Raw genomic sequence first — 21644 nt, forward strand, 5'->3', positions numbered from 1 at the left:
GCCTCGCCGGCCTACCCCCTTCCCCGAGCGGGCTCTTCTCCCCGTCCTCCGCCCCCCCCGGCGGCCGGCGGAGCTCACCCGTACCCGGCCTTGCGCACCAGGCGGGAGGCGGCGAGGGGAGGCGTTAGCGCCGTCCTGGGAAACGGTCGCGTGGAAGGGCTGGATGTGCTCCCCCGCTGCCCGTGGAGAGAGGCAGGGGGGGGTTGCTGCAATATCGCACTTAAACTGAAAGCAGCTGTAAACAAATGCGAAGTGACAAAACTTTAAAGAACAAGGAAGGAAAAAAGCTAACAGCTTCAACCTGTGTACTTAAATCCTCTACTTAACTTCTCTCTGAAATAGTAAGTATTGGAAGCTTTATAATGTGCTTGTCTAAAACATCTAATGATAGTTACTTTTCTCAAGAGAAATTAAAATATTCCTGATGACGTGTTTCGCTATTTCTGCTTCTCTCTTCTGCAGGCTAATTATGTTTTTATCTCGGGATGGGTAAGCTCACATAACTCTTTGCAGTGTCTTGCGGTGACTTGAAGTGGCTTGGACTTGTTTAAACTGGAAGATGTGGAGTGGACTGTTACCTCCAGGACTGAATGAAAGTGATGTTGACTTAAGTTCTGATGATGGAGACAGATCGCATAGTTCCTTTTCAAGGGAAGATGCAAAAGAGGATATTGAAAGAGTTCAGCTTTCTGAATTCCAGGAGAATGGACCTGAAAGTAATGCCATCGGTGAACCCATTTTGCGATCGGTGACGGATGGAGAAAACGAATCTCAGACGTGCCCTTCTGGAGTTTCTTTAAATATGTGGAATGTGGGTATTGTTACAGAGCATAAATGCAACATAGTCAAAGTCGAATGGCTAATTTTTAAATTAAAATAACTGGGATGTTGAATATTCAATATACAAATCTGAAATGAAGTAAAATATGATCAAAGTACAGTCATCGTAATATACCTTAGATTGTTTCAAGCAGGGTGAACGGGAATTTAGATAGGAAGTGAATGTAACTATTTTTTTTTTTTTTCCCCCCTAGTGCAGTGGTGATTGAAAGCACAGCAGGGAGATGTTTGGATAACTATACAGTTGCATAAAGATTTGTGTTTTCGGTAGCGTATGGGCTCTGAGCTTCTTCGTAATTGCTTTCTGCATTAGTAAGGATTTACAGCTTAAGTATATCAGCCGCTGTACTGGTGATGCATATTTGTGAAGTAGAGGTGTACCTTTCCGCTTTCTGTAGGGGTTAGTCGCAGGTATTCAGACTCATAGTTGCTTATAACCTCTTGATTTTCCTGTTGCATGTAAAGACTGAAAAAATAAACATAAACAAAGCAATCTACATTTTAGACTTTTGAGTCAAAATAAGAATTGGGAAAAACTAGTTGCTCTCCTCCATCCATCGATCCATGTAGGTAGCCTGCTCTGCAAGGACTATGCTGTCAGTAATACTTGGATTACAAACTACCAGCTAGGCAATAACACCACATTGGATAGCTCAGGAGTGCACAACCAGCGTAAGTGTATTCAGTGTCATGTCCCGTGAGGAAACTCGGGTTTGAATAGTCCTGGGATTTAGGCAGGGCAGAAAGTCAGAGAGAGCTGATGAAAGATTAGAGCCAATTCCAGTTTAACACCATCAGAGTTGGATGTTCTCAATGCATAAATTTTAATGTAATAGATATAACAAGGTACTGTGGATAAATAAGATATTGGGACAACATTTCTCAGCACATTTTGTAATTAATTAAAAAATGCGAAAAAAGTTTAAAAATACTGATTTGTCTTTTCTTAATCTTGTAGAAATTTGTGGAGCTTCAGAAGAAAAACCGTGAAATGAAAACCCAAGCAAATCAGGGAAACAAAAGCAGAAAAAGAAAGCGCCGCAGAAAAGGTGTTTTATATAACTACAGAATTTATTTTCTCAAAATGGAATTAGTATCAAATACATTGGAAGTGGGATTTGCTGGTTTTGGGGGGGGCGTTATTGTTTGTGTTTTGGGGGTTTTTTTTTGTTTTGTGTTTTTTTTTTTACCAAGGATTGAATGCCTGAGTAGATGTATTGTAGCTATTATCTAGGATTTTATTTTTCCAGTTCTATACATCACTTGTAGGACTAAGTTGTAAATTGCTACTTCAAGTTCAAGTAATACACTTGTACTCTTTTTAAAAAGGAAGTAGGACTTACTCGGTTAATACTGATGTATAATGGCTAAGTATGTTTCAGTAATTCTGTAAAACATACTTTTGTGTATTCTGGTTTAAAACTTCTTTGCAGATATTGTAGGAGGTTCTTCGTATGAAAAGTCTTACAGCTGAGTGGTTTAAATCCACATGAACATTGGGTAAAAATCCTAGTGTGTCGATCTTGCAAAGGAAATGAGACCAGTTAGAGTTCTGTTAACTTCACTGGATGCTGTAGGGTATTACTGTGTAATGTTGTATTTTTATTTTTTTCCCCCCCTAGAAAAACAGAAAAAGAACGATGAAGTGACTAAGAGGTATAACCAGATCAATGTGATTATCTGAGGTCTGTTTTTAATATTGGGCAAACCTTGTAAAAAGCTTGACCACATGCATGGCCAAAGCCTAGCTTTGAACATCATGTGAAATATTGGCTGAAGTTGTTCGGTGTCTCTGTCAGGCAGGCTGAATTTGATACCAGTGACTGTTTGATAGAGTTTATTGCTTGGTTTTAAAAATTAACACAATTGTTTTATTTAATGCAACTTAAAATGGACTTAATGTTATTCCTAATGATGTTTTGCATGTAATTACATACAAGCTCCTGTTCAGCCTGCTCCTCCTCCTCTTCTTTTTCCTCCTTGGCAGTGTTAGGTTAATAGTTGGACTCAATGATCTTAAAGGTTTTTTCCAACCTAAATGATTCTATAACCTTGCTTTCAAGATTGTGGAATTACACTTACAGAGGGGAAGGAATAATTAATTTCACTTCCATTAAAAACTGTGAATGTGTGAAAAGAGCATGTCTGCCAAATGGAAGAATTTCTTCTAGCGTTGAAAAGAATCTTACAAGTTGTGGAAAGGGAACTGGTTATATTAATGACTTTTTTGGTTGTTTTTAGTAGTCAACAGTTGGCAAATGAAGACAAATGGAAAGAACTTACACAATACTTTGGAATCAATGATAGATTTGAATCGCCTGTGGATAGCAGGGCTCCGCAAAAGGTGACTGTTGATACAAAAGCAATGTCAGCTTGTACTTGGCAGTAAAAGAACTCAGCGCTAACTGAGATAGGAATAAAACTGAGACTATTTGAAAGTGAGTAAATGATTAAGTCACTCTGAAGATGGATAATTTTGTGCACATTTTTAATTAATTTCCTTTTAGGTATCACATGAATCTTACTTGGATTAAAAGGTTGCTGTGCTTTCTTTTTAAGACAGTATCCATGCTTGTTTCCTCTCTGGTTTTGTTTTCTATTATCATGCGGGACAAAAGACTTCATATGCATTGTTTGACTTTCTTTTTTATTTTGTTTTTTAGTTATGTTTTAACTTTAAAATGAGTCAAGTAAATCCTTTAGTTGACACCAGTGGCTATGGGAATTCGAGGGCCAAACCTACCCCATACAATTTTACTGGATTTATAACCCATTCTGTTCATAAATATTATTGTGTAACTAGTCATATTTGAAATAACTGGTACAACTGATGGACAAATTAAGAAACTCATTATATTGTGAGTTCCTCGTAGCCCTGTTTGTTCTGTAGTTTTTCTAGTAAAGGCCTGTATAAGTTCTATGACATCAAATGTTCAGTTAGCCTCCTTAATGATAAATTTTATATTTTTCATTTGCCTAAAGTTAGTTTCTTGTGCAAGACCTGAGATATTCTTCACTTCCATTTGAGTTCTTACTTTTGGTGGGTATTTCGTTGTCATTAAACTGTTCAGGATAATCTGGAATGAGGCCCAAAGTGTTAAAATGCAGATGCTCTCCACGTAAGTTCAGATGTCTTCTCACTAGTGGAACGTATGTCTCATTAATTTCAGAAAAGACATCTAACAGAATTGGCTATCACTGCAACTTCCAATTGTGCACTTTTTTTTTCCAACTTCCACCTGAATAATTCCAGTGCAGTATTATCAGATCACTGTTTGCTTTTTTGCTTTTCTCTTTTAAAAATGTGTATGTTATGAAACTGTCAGATGTGTTTTCTTTAGCATCACTGATATTTAAAACCAGTGAGGCTGTAAATTGCCTTTTGTTATGAGAGTGAGTTTTTTGTGAAATTTTGAAGTCAGTGCCTACTGGTATGCTACCCTTCTGTATTCCTTCAGAAGTTTCCAACTATAATTTCCAGTAAATACTTACTTTTTATTGTTACATTATTTGTAAATGTTGTTGTTAAACAAGTTATGTTATGTTGATCATGAAGGTTATTTTCTTATTTTCAGAGGTTAAATTCTGAAGCTTTTTCATTGTTTTCCATAGGACTGCTAGAATTTTTAATTTATTAGCACAGTGGAGTGGCACCGTGCCAGAACTCCGTTTTTGGATAAAGATAACATCTTAGAAGTGTAACGATACAGTGGTAATTGCCATTCTTCATGTTACCTGACACATACATTTCACATTTTGTTTAGAAAGCTCCAAGGATGGAAGAGATAAGCCAGATCCTCAGATGAAATTTTATTGTGACAGGCATAAACTAGTCCGTGTAATTTTTTTAACCTACAGTATTATCCTGCACATAAGGTGGAACTAATGCAATGATTTGTGCTCAGGCAGCCTTTCAGTGAATTGTTAATTATACTGTCCATTACAATACATAGACAAAGCGATTTGTGTTACATAGAAATTACAGGTTTATGCAGTGTCTTAAAATAAAGAATTTTATGAAAGAAATAGTCTTAGAAAGGAGGTGCTCCCTTTAAACAAGTTATTTCTTTATTTGTCCTAAAGATACTTGCTTTTCTTTTTCTAGTCTGGCCTTGAACTTAGCATAGAGAAGTCGGTGGCTGAAGGTGACATTGATAAGGCTGAGGAGCTGAGTGATAGATTAGCCATTCGTGAGGTAAGTGGGCTATTAACAAAAACTCTGAGAAAACATTTAGTTTTGTACGTCTGTACAAAAAGCGTCATAACTAAAATATCATTGAAGATTGTTTGGGGCATCTTTCCCATTTCCTGAGCAGATTTCTGTCAGCAACTGAAGGATTTTGCTGCTGATCTAGTAATGCTTGGACAGCTGTAGTATAAGACTTGAAAATACAACCATGAACGATCCCATGTAACCTTGCTTTAAAGCCTTCATGCTGACTCCACGAGTCAGAGGAGTCAGTAACTAGTCATCTGTATTGAGCTTTTGATTTTTCTGTATGTCGCAAGCCAAGAAAGCAGGAGTAGGATGTTCCCTTCCTGTCAGTTCCCTGTGCCTCAGATTTTTCTTTGCATTCCCTCCCCAATAAGCTTGGGAAGGCTGAAGAAAGGTAGAGATTTAGCAAGCTTAGAGCAAGACGTGCCCAAATAAGGACAGATATACCCAAACTTGTGCGCCATTGCTTTTTTCCCCTGTGTGTTCATGTGATAAGGAGTTGATGGCTGGAAAAATTCTGAAGAAGAATGGGAGTAGGTGGATGTCAAACATACTGCTGTAGCCTTAGAATAATGTTAATAAAATAAATGGATTTTTTTTCTCCTTGTCATAATTTTTTAGTATATAAATGCATATCTACCAAAAAAAAAATCCAGGTGAGAGAAACTCAATTTTTTCAAGATGTCTTGTTAGTTGGTGTATCTGGGTAATTTTATGAAGGCTATGCTGCTCTTTGCTGCAAAAATTGGACCCTTGAAATTTGTATGTGGTGCTGAGCGAATACTTAAACCAGTGAGGAATCTATCGGACACCTCTGGTAATTGCACTTTCATGTAAGAAATAGTTAAATTGGTGCATGTATGGTAGGTGGTAGCAGCTGAAGTACGTAATTGAAATCCATGAAGGCTGTTGTGCCCACTGTTATTTGTGTGTGAGGGAGAAAATGCAAAGGAAGAAAATTAAGATAAAAAGATAGTGGGAACAGTTTTGAAGCCAGGTAAGAAAAAATAACTAAGTAAGTACTATTTGAGGTGAGTGGAGAAGCTATCATTTTTAAGTCATCTGATTTATATAATTTCTAACATAAGTCGAGAATATTTATAGTTTAATTATATAATTTTCTTTTTCATTCCTCTATCTTGCGTATTCTTCCATCTTCACAGAGGTAATGGGAATTTTCTGTCCACTGTATATACTAGCAAAATTCAAAGGTATTAAGAAAGGAAAGACAAGTTCCGAATACTTCTCATTCTCATACAAATATTTAAAATGTTTCCTAAGTACAGGGTTTCAAGCTAAGCTTTAATGTAAAATTGCAGATTTAAACCTGCTTAATGCAATATAATACAATATTGTGATGGCTTTAAAGACAGATGGCTTTTGAAATGGGAAATACAGTTCTTAAGGTTCTGTAAGTAAGGTTAGGTAAAAGTAACTGTTCCTCCATATGTGTTCTTACAGGATGATTGAACTACATTTAGTCACTCAGGGCACTTTCTAATGACTCGACTCTTATCTGCCTTTTCACCAGTGATCTCAAAACTTCAATCCACAAAGATAACAGCTATTGACAGTGATAGGAATGTGCCCTAATGTTCCCTTTAAGTCTGACCAACTTCTCAATGTGATGCTGTTATATTACCTTTTGTGTGTACAACATGAAAAATGCTTGCTGTTCTCCTTCACAAATGTCATTATCCCATCTACTCTAAAGTGGTTAGAGTATCATAATCAATAAAACATACTGAGGTTCTAGTGCAAATTGTTTGACTATAAAAACAAATTAATGTAAGAAGTTTTAAGGTTTTGTAATATTTATGAAAAACTGTTATCTGATTTCAGTAGCCATGGGATTGTACAACATCTAGCATATCCCAGGTGCTACAGCAATGTATTACTATTTGTGGAACATTAGCTCCAAATTGTTGACTTTCAAATATTAGCATGTTGTAATTCTGAAAACAAAATGCTTAAAACATTATTAGTATTCACAGCCTTGACTTGGTTTTGGTTAAGTGGGTTTATCTGAATAAATAGTATGTTGAAAGAAGGAAAACTCAAATGACTCTGGCTTGATCTCATGAGGAGTTCTGTCGAGGCAGAATCCATGTGAATTCAGTGGGGTTCTCTACTGTTGTAAAGATGTGTTACATTACCCACTGCAAGATTCATTTTTCTTTGTGATTTTTTAAGAAGCTGTATTTTTTTTTTAAATGATTCTTTTAAAATACTTTTTGTTCTAAGGAAATCATTCTAACAGTGACTAATTCTGATTCAGTGAAGAGCTATAGAAAAGGATTTGATTATGGAAGAGGTCAATTCAAAAATCATTGTTTTGTATACAAGTACAATTAATAAAATATAGCTTTCATACTGTGTAGTATTGATTCGATCACTACTTTCCTTCTCTATACAATTTAAAGAAATGTCCCTTTTAAAACTCATTTTATATAATACTTCTAAGAATTGAGTTAATTTTTAAAGTATGTCGCTATTTGTATCCTCTAACTTCCAAATGCAACACAACACTGAGCAAGTCAGGCATGGAACTATACTATGACTGTGTTGAAGTACACCACTTCTGAAGTCTAGAGAAATAAGTGGATGAATTATTGTTCTTTTATCTCAACTTAATCTTTTTATGTATAGTTTTCATTTTTCTTGAGCAATGTTGCAGGGTTGGGGGCAGGGAGTGTATGAGACACAGCTGCCTTCTGTTTGGGGTACAGCCCCCCTTGCAGCCATGTGAAAAATGTTCAGTGGGTAGGTGTTCTTTTTGAAATCAGGTGTATGGGATTTTAATCGGCACCATTTTCTTTTGCAAGAAGCAGTGACTGGAACCTGCTGATAAAGCTTTTGCTTTGAGGCACAGATCCCAGAGTTCTTAAAGCCGTTTCCTGCCTTAATAAGTGAAACTAATTTTTGATGTATAACATTTATAAGCCTGTGAAACTGATAGGGCAGCTTCAGTATTTAGAAAAATGAAGCCAAAAATAAACAGATGATGAGAATAGGCAGTAAAAACATGTCCTAAAAAGCAAAGGGATGCCAAAATGATGTCAATATGCTATCATTATGACATGGAGAGAAAAGTTTTTTAAAATCAGATTCCTTTAAAATCAGTGATGATTTAGGCAATGTGCATAATCTAGCAGCTGTGAGTGGATCACTGAAATGTACATCCTAAATGATACTGCTTCATGGTTTTGGGTCTTTTGGTTTCCATGTGGTACTTGTTGCAGGTTCTTTAAGGAAAATGTTATTGTACTGCTGTAAATGAGGCTTTGGGCAATATATTATTGGTTGCTTTCTTCTGCTTTAATGAATATGCACAAATGCTGATTTTAAAACAAAACTTCTTAATCTAGTAGCATTCAGGGTTTTAGACTGAGAGTTAGAAGTTAGAATTTGGATGCCTTATACATGAGGCTCTGTATTTACTAGTGATTGCGTGTGTGGATTCATATGTAGCTTTTGAGACTAGCTAAAAATGTGTTACCCCTTTTTTATTGGCAGTTGCATTTCTATTAAAAAAAAAAATTGTACTTATGCGATGATGATGATATTCAGTCTAATCTCTTGGCAAACCTCACTACAAAGTGTTACCTTTTGTCTCCTGTTGTTATCCTGGTTTGTGGACTAGAAAAGTGATTGCAGTTAGTTTGGGAGTTACCAGGGTAGCAGATCTCTAACTGTAGCATCCTTGGCCATCCCCACAGCATGTTCTCTTGTGGGGTGTTCTGCTTCACTAAGGGTTCTAGTGAATTGCTTCTTGATTGCATTATTTTATATATGAGTTAAATTCTTCCTGAACAAATATGGGCATGTCTGCATTATGTTGTATAGAATAATTTGGGACATCAGTAACTCTGCTTCTTTAGCTAGACTGCTTCTAGAACCCAGTCTAGCTTGAGCATCTCAGTGCTGTGATGCAGTTACAGTATATAAGATCAGCACTCCTTTGATAAATTTTTGTTGAGCAGCCACATAATGCAGGTGGGTCATACTGCTTAATCTTAATTCACTGTGGATTTTTAAACACACTGTTAGACCAAATTATTTCTGTAGTACCTATAACATAATACTGTTAGTATTAAATAACTAGCAGTTCATTGCGGTGTGCTGGTATAATATGCACAGTTAAGGTTTATTATTGTAATCCAGTTGCTGCCTTTGTTATAAAATTCCAGGGCTTTCAGCATTGGCAGAGAGTCCTTCATGTTTTAAAGTTCTTCTTTTCAAATGTAGAATTGGCATACTTAAAGCTATTGTTTGAACACTGCATTTAATGATGACTTGTTTAACTTGATAGATGCCAACAGAAGCGTTAATATTAACGTAGGAGTTACCCAAAAATTCTGAACCTTTTAGAATGAAAATTGTTGAGAGAATGAAGTTTATGTGGACATTTAGCTGGGCTGAGATAAGATGGTTTTCTTGGTGATGCTCTAGGGTAGGGTAGTTGAGATTTAATGGTAGCAGGTATTTGGATATGTAGCTGGGAACAGACGTTTGGAATTATGTCAACTTTTCTAACGCTTTCAAAAAACCTTTTTGGAATAATATCTTGAAGTGTACTTTAATTGTTCCTACTGTGTTTGTAGGAATCTGCCTAGATTTTTTTTGAAGAATAAATGTTGATAAATTAGAGCACTGTGACTGTGCATGGTTGGAGGTGTTTGTCCTTTTGAGTAAGGACGATATGTGGAGATATCTGGTAATTTCACTTTGCTGTAAATCAGTTTCAATTTGGAGTGATACTTGTAAAAGTTCTTTTCCTAATTAAACCAAGTAATTTGAAAAGGTCCCCCCCCCAAAAAAATATAAAGCTGAAAATATTTTCCAAGCTTTTTTTCCCCTAGAGAAAGAATTTTTCATAGTGCTTTTGTACTCAAATCATTGTGCGGTGGCTCAAGAAGCAGATTGCAGATTTCTTATGGCTCTAATATTCTGAGAACTAACCTGGCTAAACCTCAAACTTTGCACTGTGCTTGTGGTTTTTGTGTTAACTGCCTGGTAGGTTGGTGCCACATTGTCTAAGAGTGCATTAGCCTCAGGACTGTAACTTGAACATGATAAAATAATCTCGACCATATTAGAGACTTACCTGTCAAAAGGAACTTTTAAAATATTTTGTAATTTAGTGTGCTAAATTACTGGAGTAGTTGTCAGGCTCTAAACAGTGCAGGCTTTTTGACAGCACTATTCCTAAGTGCTTAGCTTAGTGGCTTCTGGCGTTTTGGTGAAACATTTTTTAAAAGCTGGAATTTATGGGGAAACTATGGTATTGTAATCAAGCTTAAATGAAAGATCTACATTGTAATCAATGAAATTAACTGGCTATTCACTGGGATATCATTCTCATGTTACAGCAAGATCAGTCCTGCTGTTGTCTTCAAAATTCATTGCATCAGTTTTGATAATTTTCTAATGATCAGATTAGTATCTGTTGTCTGTAAGTAACTTCTAGTCATATAATTTAGAATGGGAAGTACACGAGCAAGGTTGTATGACATAACCATTGAGAACCATTCTGGAAGCTGTTTTCAATTTGAAAATCTGGGTAGGATATGATTGATCATGAGGTCACGCACGCATTACTGTTTCAGATGGACAGGTTATAGTGCTTGATGCTCTTCTATTAGTAAAACAGTTTCATTTATAAATTCTGTGGGACATTCACAATTTATCATAGTGCTTTTAGGTACCTGAAGAGATTGATGCAATTTTATATGGAATGTAATCAAGCACCAGTTAACTTGGAAGTCTTGCCCGTTGAAGAACACGGGGGGGGGGAGGGGGAGTTTAATTTTTATCTCTGAAAGATTTTCTTTCTAACACATAGCGGAGGTGCTTCCAAATACCTCCCTTCATTGAGGTTGTTTTCTTTTAACCTTTGGAACATGGCAGGGTTATCACCTAGAATTACATTCTTATGCTCCCTTAATTATGTATATCTTTTCCTTAACAAACCTTAAAAAAAGATTTCAGATGTTACAAGTCTAATTAAAGAGACAGACAAAGCACAGTTTATACTGTAGATTTTTTCTGCAGTTCAATTAATCAGCATGTTTTCTCTTTTAATTAAAACCATTTTAGTAAATTAAAGCCCACAGCAAAACACATATATAATTTGTTTGTAATTAGCTCTTAATTGGTGGTAGTTGAAGCTTAGCACCCTTGGTTTCTTTCTTCATGATTGCCATTTTATTAGCAGCCAGTCATTAATTAATCTTTTTTCTAATTAGCTTATAAAACTGTTGATGGCACATTATTGTAAATGTGATTTTAAGTTCAAAGCTTGTTAATAAGCTTTCTTACTTAGAAGAACAGAGATAAAGAAATTGCTGAAAACAGTACTACAGTTCTTTTTTTAAAACTGCCTTTCTTATAAGGGGGCTGTGTAAAGCATCTAACAGCTTATAGTTAATTTTTTAATGCTGTGTTTTCTCATGAATGGAAGAAGTTACTTGCATTTAAATGTTTAAGTCTACCAAAGAGCTTAATATTAGAACAGTTTTCTGTCCTTTCTCCATTCCTGTGTCATCCAAATATAATTTGATGTTGTAATACACAGCATAAAAATACAACAAAGGTATTACAAAGTATTTTACAGTGGAAGTTGAGCACATCATTGAAAGGGGACAATTTTCACTGCAAAATCCACTTGGTATTCTTGTTTGCTTTATATATTTTATATACGTCAGCAATGGATAACATTCCATAACATAAAAGGAGAAAATCATTGCTAAAGGCAAGCCTGAAATAACTAGATTCATATTTGATGAAACTGTTACACTGTATTAAAAGGCTGTTTGGCTTCTCTGGTATGATCATAGGATATTTCAGGATCTGTTTGAATATAGATGTTTTGTTAGAGCTTCTGTAGGTTTAGCATTTTGTATGTCATACCTAAATATTTCTGGAGCAGTTCTTGAATTGGTTGTCTCATTACTTGTATCATTCAACATTTACATTGCACAGTGCTATCTTAATGAAAAGTCTTTGCTTTATGATATTTAATGTTAAATGTCTTGATTTTCAAGGAAGTTTTCTGGAAGTTACAGTGGATTCTGTTGCAACTTAATAAAAATGTTTACTCTTCTGCTTGAACTTTACATACTATTTCAACTTCAGCTGTTTCTTTGCTTGTTTCAGAAGTGTTTTATGATGCTGTGCAAGAAACACTAGAAAGGGATAGCTGACAAGGAAAAAATTAAAAATTGGATAAAAAGTAAATGAATAATGTCATATTACTAAAAAGATGAGAGGCTAATTTGTGCCGACTTTTTGCTAATTTTGCTCAAGCCTCAAAATGAGGAGCTGTCACCCGTTCTGTGTAGCACTGATGACAGTGCCAATGATCCATGAAATAAGCTGCCGCTGGCTTTGTTCTGATAAGAATGAACAAATCTGCACAATGTACGGCTCCCAGAATCTCATTTTCATACTTGCATGCAGGCTAAAAGAAATAAGCTGTTTGCAGGCTTGATTAATCAGACATTTGAGGGTTTTTTGTCTCTTTGATCTCTTTCGTCTCCTAGGTAACTTGCTTGACATTAATGTTGAGCTTGAGTAAAGACAATCAGGAATTGTAGACCAAACTGATATAAAAATTAAAGACCTTAACACTTTAAGTACTCCAGTAATGGTTCCGCTTTACTTCAGAAAACATCTGTTTTCATTTAATTCAAGAACAAAAGAGAATGGCATAAATATTTTTCATGGAGACCTGTTATTCCATAAAAAGTTAAAGGATGATAATTGGTATTTTTAAATAAATGCCTTGAAACTGTTCAAAAAGAAGCAAAGCTTCAGAAATTTGTTACAAGGTAACAATTTCAGTTGAGTAGAAAATTTATGAAAAATAACGGATAAGGAATTTTCATTTATGCTACATTAAACATCTAGAGTAAGATATTTGACGTGATTATTGGTCAACTTCAAAATGGAAAGGTCTTTGCCCTGTAGAAACTAAGTTGTTTTTTAAGTTTGTCTTAAGATATATATATATATAGTGTTACAAGGATGAACCATTATATCGGCTTTACTACCCAATATGATTTACACACTTTAAACCTGTAAAATTGAAAGGAATTTAAAAAAAAAATGTCGCAGTGCGTTTGCTTGAGGTTATGCAGACGCTTTTACAAATCTTCCAAGTGGCTGTAGAGATGAATGCCTCAAGGGTCTAGCCAGGGCCCTGCTTTTCCAACCAGCTAAAGCCCTTATCTTAAATCCAAGCAAAGTACCATTAATCTTTTTGAAAGACCTTTTATGGCTTTTAATATATCCCAAATTAGAACATTTTACACCCTTGGTTCCTGAAATATGGTGATAAAAAGCCTTTAGAGCTTAATTTTCCTTACTGCGTGCTCTGACCAATTTGCAGTTCTTTGTGATAATGTTTAGACACCTTAATTAAAATGCAGCAAAATATTGGATGTTCTATATGGAAAATGCTGATACTTTGACTACACAAGAAATTGTTGTATATATTTTTATCCATGCTTTCTTACTTCTTTTAAGATTGTATTTTATTGAGTTATCTGATGACCTGAATTTTTTTTTTAATGTAAAACCCATTGACCAAGGTTTTATGGATTTCTTTGGCGGGGGGGGCGGGGAAGAGAAAATGTATGTCTGGGTGTGGGTGGGAGCAGAAGACGTTTAATCTGACTAAAATGTTTGTGTGTTTATATGACATACTTGTTTTCACGTCTTGAAAATTTGAGTCCATGTAGCCTAGAAATGATAACATTAGTACTGCAAAATGTTTCTCCTTTTACTTTCACATACACTACAGAGGATCATCTTATCCCATTTTTTTCTGTACTTTTCAAAGATGGAAGATTCTGTCTTCCAAGAAATACAGATCAAAAGATTTTTCTGCAGCACTTGCGTAGACCTCGCTTGTGTATATTTGTATGTGTATAGGTGTTCAATAGGCCACTAGAATATATTTTAAGGAGATGCTGTTATTCATCACATAGTAAGAGTTGATTTTCAAGTATGTTAGGAGGTAAAATGCAGTTCAAAAATAAAGGCATGGTACTGCTGATTGACTGACTTCAGCCATCAGATTGCTCTGTTTTTTTAAACTGAAAATTAGTCCTGTTTCAAATAACAAGTAAACATTGTTTGAATATTTTAGGTGAGTTTTCTTAACCATTTTTATACTGCAAGTATATTAAAGTTAATAGCTGTCCTTAAATATTAAGTGACAATGCAAATAAGAGAATGTTATGTTCTAGTCTTTGACTTGAGATTTGGCAGTTCAGATGTTGGCATTGAATTACAGATTATGTAAAATGTTAATGCTCAGGAGAAAAATGATGTACCTAATAATATAAAAGTTTTGAAATGTCTGGTCATATGAATTATTTTGTGCATCAAGATGATTCCATAGGTACTTATTTATGACCTTATAACACGTGCAAATAGTAGATGAAAAACTTGTTTAGCATTATTTATTTTGCACATTTTCCTTTTAAAATATTATGCTTACCTCTCAACTCTTTGTGTTGCCAGTGTTTAGAGCCTCAAACAAAGCACAAACTGATGTTGTTCTTACTGCCTACATGCATGTAGACTCTCAAAGCTTTCTGCAGAAAGGCTGCTTTCTTGATTCTTGAACCCTGAAAGGACCATGAGGTAGAATAGTTTGTAGCGATGCTGTTTTGTTTTGCTTTGTTAACAAAATGATCAGGGTATCAACCGACCTACGGGTTAGGTGTTTGATGGGAGAGATGTAGAAGATGTGTCCGTGCATCTACACCTGAAGATGCGTTCTTGAGTTCTCTCTCATCTTATCTGGATAAAATGTCTCTCAGAGTAAATAAGAATTGCCTGTATAGATGCCGCAGATTATTGAAGTGGATTACCGTTAATAATGGAACTTTTAACCAAAGCGCTAGGAGTGTTCTTTCACTTGGGTCTCCCATGCCTCTTTTGTTTGATGCTCCTGTGACATTTTGGGGAAATTTAGAATATCCAGTCAGAAAGAGGTTAGCTAACTTCAGTAGGTTTGGACTGGATAGGAAGAAAACCTGTTTGTCCACATCAGTTTGTAGCAGTTTTGACTAGATGAATTGCTTGTTTGTCTTGGAGAAAAGAGGTAACTTTTGAGACCAAATTCTTCCATAATTCATAATTAGTTGCAGATAATGTCAAGTCATGACACCCATCACAAAATGTAACTACAATGAACAAGTTATGAATGCTGATTAAGGAAAATAATCTGGTCATAGTTCACAGTACCTTATTCCATCTTTTTTGCTTTATTCTTTTTTTCTCCCCCTTGACATTCACTAGAGTGAACTTAATTCTCGCAGTGTGAGTAAGTTTATGAAAGTAAAGTAGTATTCTCCTACAGCATATTACAGCCTTATTTGAAAAGCGTGCATGTTATCACACTAATAATCTAAAAGCTGGTAATGTGAAGACTAAATGCCAGATGGACTCTAAGGACACTGCTTCATTTACTTTCTGGACAGACTGATTAAAACATGACTACTGGTACTACTGGAAAATGTGTGGTAGTAGCAGTTCTTCCTGTATAAAACTGTCTTTCTGGGTGGTTTTCGTATTGGTAAGACCTGATACTATTGTGTTAGCACAGCTGAGGTCACAGACTGGTCTTAGTAATGGAGACTGCATCTTAGTGTATATCTATGTCTATATATTAAAAAAAAAAACCCCAAAACAAACCAAAAGGATCTAGTGGGCTGTTGCCCTTTGCTTTTATTCTTGAAAACAAAGGATTTGGTGAAAAGGATTGCATGTCGCAGGATCCCACTCCTCTGTATTTCTCTCAAGACATTCTTGCTTGTCTGATCTAATAGTATGGCATCAGCCTAATATTTGAAAGATATTTTAATATCTGTTGACTTTTGAGAAACAATATCAGACCAAGTAATTTGTGAGGCTTAAATTTCATATGAGCCATTTGCATCTATTCAGTTTTCCTTTGTTCCTTTTTATGTCTTAGCTTGGTGTGAAAATTGCCAAAGCTGCTGCTTGCCGCAACTTTGTAAAAGCCAAGCAAGAAGCAGAGGCTGCCCAAGAAGCTCGGAAGAAAAAGAAGCTTGCTTGGGGGTAAATCATTTGAGTATGGAATTAAACATTTGTGGTTTCATTGGCACTAAGTGTATACAATACAATCTCAGTTAAATGTTTTCTTAGTTGAAATAGGCTTGTGCTAATCTTACTTGTTTGGTTTAACCTTGTTGGGTCTTGCGGGGGGTGTGTGTGGTTTTTTTTAGCAGTGTATCAGACTTAAGTACAGAGGCCTTACCAGAATTCATGTTAGATGGCTACATTTGCCTTCATGTCTTTATTACAGTATTAAAAATAAGTGGGTGTTTTTGTTGTTAAGAATAGTATGGTTGAATACCTGAAACACATATGCTCATGATTCTGAATGTGGTTTTTGTGCTCTCTTTCAGATTTGAAGCCAAGAAAAGATGGGAAACGAAAAGCAACATGGGATACATGTAATCCATCCTGTTTTCCTCAGGAGTCAAATACCTGTTTTTACTTGAAGAATCTTTGTGGGTGACTTCTTAAATCTAAACACAAAAACCCCCCCCAAACAAACCCCAACGCATCAAATTCCTTGTGTTTCTCTTAATGCTGTTAGACTGCAGTATCTTGGTTTGGCGCTCTCCTATAATGTAGCAAAAATACTATCTAAACATCAATACTATGTTAAATATAGTATTTTTTTCCAAAACATGAAAATCTAAGATAGTGCATGTAGAATGCATTTGGAGTCTGGTAGAGAACTGTATGAAGTTGGAATAAAATTCTTGGTCCAAATGCGTTCTATGCTGCACTGCAGTTACAATGCGTGAATATAAGAAGAGGGATGCTTTCCTGCAAAGGTTATACAGACTTAAAGCAGTAAGTACTACTTTTCTGATTGCTTGAAGTTTAGGGGGGGGGCACTAAATAAAGAAAAGCAAAACTACCCTACCCATTTAAAATCATTATTACTTACGCATTTATGGGCTTAGTAAATATAAACAGAAAAAAATTGGCTGAAAAAGTCCATCCTCCCTTTCCTGGAAGGACCTGGTACTATTCATCATGTCCTGGTGCCGTGTTCTTTGGAATATTTCAAATTCCCATTTTCCTTTACTTCCCAAGAACTCAAGTTTTAAAAGTCCCAGTTTCTTTGAGCAGATAAAGTATAGAAATACGTATCTTGAAAAATATCTGTGCAGTTAGCTGCACCCAAGAAATAAGTGCAGATTTTACTCCAAGTCAAATGTTTTACAGATCAATTAGGACTTGAATGTTTATGTTATAAGATTATAACAAGAATTGATAATGGTTCTTCAAAATTGTTCTCAGTGAAAAGTAAGGACACATTCAGAACTGTAACTTTTCTTCCTGAAGCTCTTGCATATATGTTTAGTCACCACAATGCCTGAATTGAATTGGTAATGTAAATGTCAGTTATTGTTAACCAAGATTAATATGTTTCAGGCCAAAGGTATGGTATTAGCGTAATGGTGATTTACTATGTAAGTACTTGAGGCTAAAACAACTTGCCAACAAATAGCAATTTGAAGTTTTACGGCACCAATTTGAAGAGTTTAGGTTTGCAGTCCAACATGGAATAGTGCATTTTTGTTCATTAGCCCTCAGGATGTTTGATTCTTTTTCTTTTTTAGCAGAACATCGTATTTCTTTCACAAAGATGAGTTTGCAATATGGAAATCTGCAGTTAGGTGTAATTAGTTATGATGATGGAGTTGAATACAATTGCCAGGACTGTAAATCAGGGGCTAAACAGGTTTCTGCAGTATAACATCATAAATCTCACAGTATGGTTTACAAACTGCATTAGCTTTAGAAACTTTGGTGTGGAAGGAAGCAAGTGAGATCTCTTTGTAAAGTGATTATAAAGGTAAAGTGCATGTTTACTTGTATAAACAACCAGATTACACCATGAACCTTCATCAAGATTTTTCTCAGTTCCAGATGTTCCTGTCCAAAACTTACAGACACTTTGTCCATAACTTCTGTTATTTTTTTAAGCAGCTGGCAGATGAGTGTTAGATACAGTTGACCTTTCTGCTTGTTATATACTGAAAAGCAGAATGATGCCGATGTTTTCAGCACAAAATTATCAGCAGTATTCCATTAAACATGAAAAGTAGCATGTATTAAACAAATGCTATATGTTTTCTTGTAATAGTTGCTCTTAATAGTAATAGTGTTTATTAGTCAAATAAAGATCTTGATCTAATTGTAAGGATCAGTGCTGTTTGATATGAAAATGTGCTTTAAAAGAAATCCAAACCCTCAAAAAACAGCTGTTGTCTGAGAAGTTGCCGCATTGTATTTGTTGCAGCAGTGCATACCCAGCCACCTGTAATATTTTTCACTTAAAATAACCCATTAGTTTTATGTTAGGCTATTAATAATGTAACTGTTTAGGAAGTATGCAGAATACTTGCACTGGGTTACTTGTGCGATGAATTTAAAGGTGATCACATTTCAAGTATTTTGATCTACCTAAAGTATTTGCTTAGAATATTACTTAATTCCCAGAATTATACCATGTTAAAAAAAAAAAAACAAACCACCTGATTAACAGGGAAAATACAAAAGCCTAATACAGCTTTATAGAGATTATCTGCATACATAATAAATAAACGAACGCATAACTGTACCTTTAATAAACATCCTCCTAAATTGCTGATCTGATTCTAAGATGTCTTGCATTCCTGACACTTTTTTGTAGTTTTGCTCTGTACTGTGAATTTTGGCCAAACAAGTGAAACTGCATTCTGAGATTTAACTCTTCCTGGTTTTTAACAGTGTTAAAACAATCCAAATGCTTGTTTCGGTTAACCAAAACCTTTTTAATCAGCTTAAATATATAATCTTTTATACTGAACTAAATTTGAGATGTAATAATAATTCTTTTAGCAAATGGAAAGTTTGCACTATCTCCTCGTCTGACTGAAATGACATATCTAGAGGAATGTACTCTAAATGATTAATTTTGGTACAAATCTGTTGTGAAGCCAAATATTTATTAGGAGCTCATTTGATGATACTTGAGTTGAGCAACAATTAAAAGGCAGCCTTGCCTAAGCTCCTTCCTACCCCTCAGAAGCCTTGAAAAACCTAAATGCATGCACTAGTTTTTGCCCCAATTTTTTCTCCACCACAATTTCATATTTCTTCCAACTATAGTAATGGTACCCTCTTGGATATCCTGAGTAGTCTTAAGTCATTTGAGGAAAAATCTTACAGCTTCCCAAGTGCAGTTGTCCGGAGTAAACAGAAAAACTAACTTTGAGAAGGGGAACGTCCTCTCACAATTTCCCATCGTTCTTTGAGCAAGGGTCGTATCTTGAGCTACCTGGCCTGGTCAAAGCTAGCTCTGTTATGTGGCAGTAAGGCCTCTTAACTAAATTTATTACGTGGGTACTATAACACGGTGAGGTGGTTAGATTGCTTTTGGTTTTACAATAGCCTTTGTTGATGTCAAGTTGATGGCTCTCTGCACCATTTCACTAAGCAGTGTAGACGCTCCTCACTGTACGCTTCTGACTCACGTCGGTGTCATATTTTTCATTTCTGCTCCCGTCTGGGGATAGTCCAGACTCATGTTCTTGCAGTTCTACCACATTCTAAGGCCTACACAGTCAAGAAATACATTGTTTATCAACTCCTGTGATAAAATACAGCCAGTTTGAGGTTTGACAACAGCATGCTAATACAATTGCTAGTGTTTCTTAATACCGCATTCCTGAGCTCCTAAACCAAAGAGTGGCTGCAGGGACAGTTTGAAAGATAAAAACATATATATAGTTGTTAGAGTTTTAATAGTTTTTTGCCTGCAACCATAATCTGTATCATTTTTTTTTTAGTTTAATTCTGTTGGACAAGTTTCAAAGATAAATATGGTGTGTAATAAGCCTTTGCAACCTCTAATTTGTGAAGGAGTGTCTGTCCAGTTAATACTTGCTCATTGAAGCAAGGGGTTTTGAAATAGCTGAAGTACGAACTGTAATTACTGATGTCTGTTTCCTATTCACCTATGGCTTCTGGCATTTGATCAAAAAATGTAATGTTTTGCTTAATCTCAGAGCATTCCCCACTTTCAAAAGTATTTACTTCATGAGAATTGTACAGCACTAAATGACCTCAGCAAAACCAGAGTAGACTTTTATTTGGCATTGATCATATGTAGTCAATCCACTAACGAATATTTTTCCTGTTATTTTTGAATGTTGGTAATTTAGATATGCATGTATTCATAATGTACCTCTAGTGTAAGCTCAAAGCATTTTAAAAAGTATTATATATATTAATAATGGGGTGGGTTTTTTACTTCACAAATGGGGTGGCTAAAAAGGGGAGTATAAAGGTTGAGCAATTTATGCGAGGGCAAACTGCAAGCTGGCAGCAAAGTGGCAAATGGAATCTCCTGGTTTGTATGCAGTTTGTCATAGCTGGAAATAACATGGAGAAAGAAGTCTTGAACAGATGTGAGGCAGGTGCCTAAATCTCTTTGAAAGCCATTGGGAATTGGGTACCTCATTACCATCTGTCTTACTGAGAGGGTGGAAAACTGGGATATTGAATGCAGATGTTCCAAGCATCACAAGAGTAAGCGGAAGCCCTAATTTCATTTGAGAACAGTTGTCATCTTTCTTGTTGAAAAATGCCTGCATTGCTTTGATCTGCCTCCAGCTGTGTTTATTACACCATCAAATCTTGTCTTCCCAGTTTCCTTGGGACTGTGTGTAACAGAGTTGAGAGGTTTTTTTACTTTTTTGCTTAGAATCAGACCTGGAATATAATGTTTTCTCCTCAAAAAGCATGAGAGTTAAATGGATACTAAGAAATGCAAACAGGCCACTTTTATATAAAAATTAATCTACAGGTTTTGCATGTGATGGTTCTTGCCATGCTCATTCTTTGATTACCTTCATAAATGTGACGGGCACCATCTGAGGAAGAAGAAAGCTATTTGCAGTGAAAAGACAGCGTCATGCCAAGATGTTGGTTCCCACGTATGCTGACTGCTTGGCTCATACAGATGAAGTGACTTCAGGTCAACATAAAGTGACCACAGATTGAAATGACTGTTTGTGTTTCTATGTTATATGTCTCAATGAACTAGCCTTTTCGCAACTCTTGCTGTAACTGAGTGCAATTCATGTGACGTAAGAGAAAATGTACATATGGAAATAAGGATTCTTACCTAAATGAGAACAGACTGCTTTCTGATAGCCATCCTTTTTGGCAACCTATCTGAAAGGGCCAGTATATTCATATACCCCAAACAGCAAATCTAGATATGAAAAAGTGTAATGCTGCCTGTGCAATCTCTTAGCTAGATGGTATTTATAGTATTGTAAGGCTTTCTGTGTACATAATTGGTTGCTGACCTTGTGGGATCTTCCTTAGTACTGAAATGCTAGTTGGCCTTTACCAGTAGAGCCCGCTAATTCCAAACTAGTAGCCCCCTGAACTTACCAGAACTGCTCAATGAGACAAGGAAAAATAATCTGCATCTTCTTTGACTGTGATGATTCTGTGAAAAGTCATCTGCATC

The 21644-nt window shown here is 35.7% G+C and overlaps 1 protein-coding gene across 3 annotated transcripts; it reads left to right on the top strand.

Moving 5' to 3' along the window:
• Positions 1-18: 18 nt before the first annotated feature.
• On the top strand, positions 19-21410 carry FAM204A (family with sequence similarity 204, member A). Of its 3 annotated transcripts, none has more exons than XM_009325909.1 (8): positions 19-341; positions 463-811; positions 1799-1889; positions 2463-2496; positions 3085-3184; positions 4946-5035; positions 16047-16153; positions 16504-21410. In XM_009325909.1, the coding sequence occupies exons 2-8, from the start codon at positions 560-562 to the stop codon at positions 16553-16555; spliced, it is 726 nt and encodes a 241-aa protein (XP_009324184.1). In that variant the 5' UTR covers positions 19-341; positions 463-559; the 3' UTR covers positions 16556-21410. The 3 variants fall into 3 exon arrangements, with proteins under 3 accessions (XP_009324184.1, XP_009324182.1, XP_009324181.1); XM_009325907.1 differs by having other exon boundaries at positions 514-811; positions 3082-3184; XM_009325906.1 differs by having other exon boundaries at positions 20-341; positions 3082-3184.
• Positions 21411-21644: the final 234 nt, after the last annotated feature.

The sequence above is a fragment of the Pygoscelis adeliae genome, unplaced genomic scaffold (genome assembly GCF_000699105.1).
Source record: "Pygoscelis adeliae isolate BGI_AS28 unplaced genomic scaffold, ASM69910v1 Scaffold4, whole genome shotgun sequence".
Taxonomy (NCBI): domain Eukaryota; kingdom Metazoa; phylum Chordata; class Aves; order Sphenisciformes; family Spheniscidae; genus Pygoscelis; species Pygoscelis adeliae.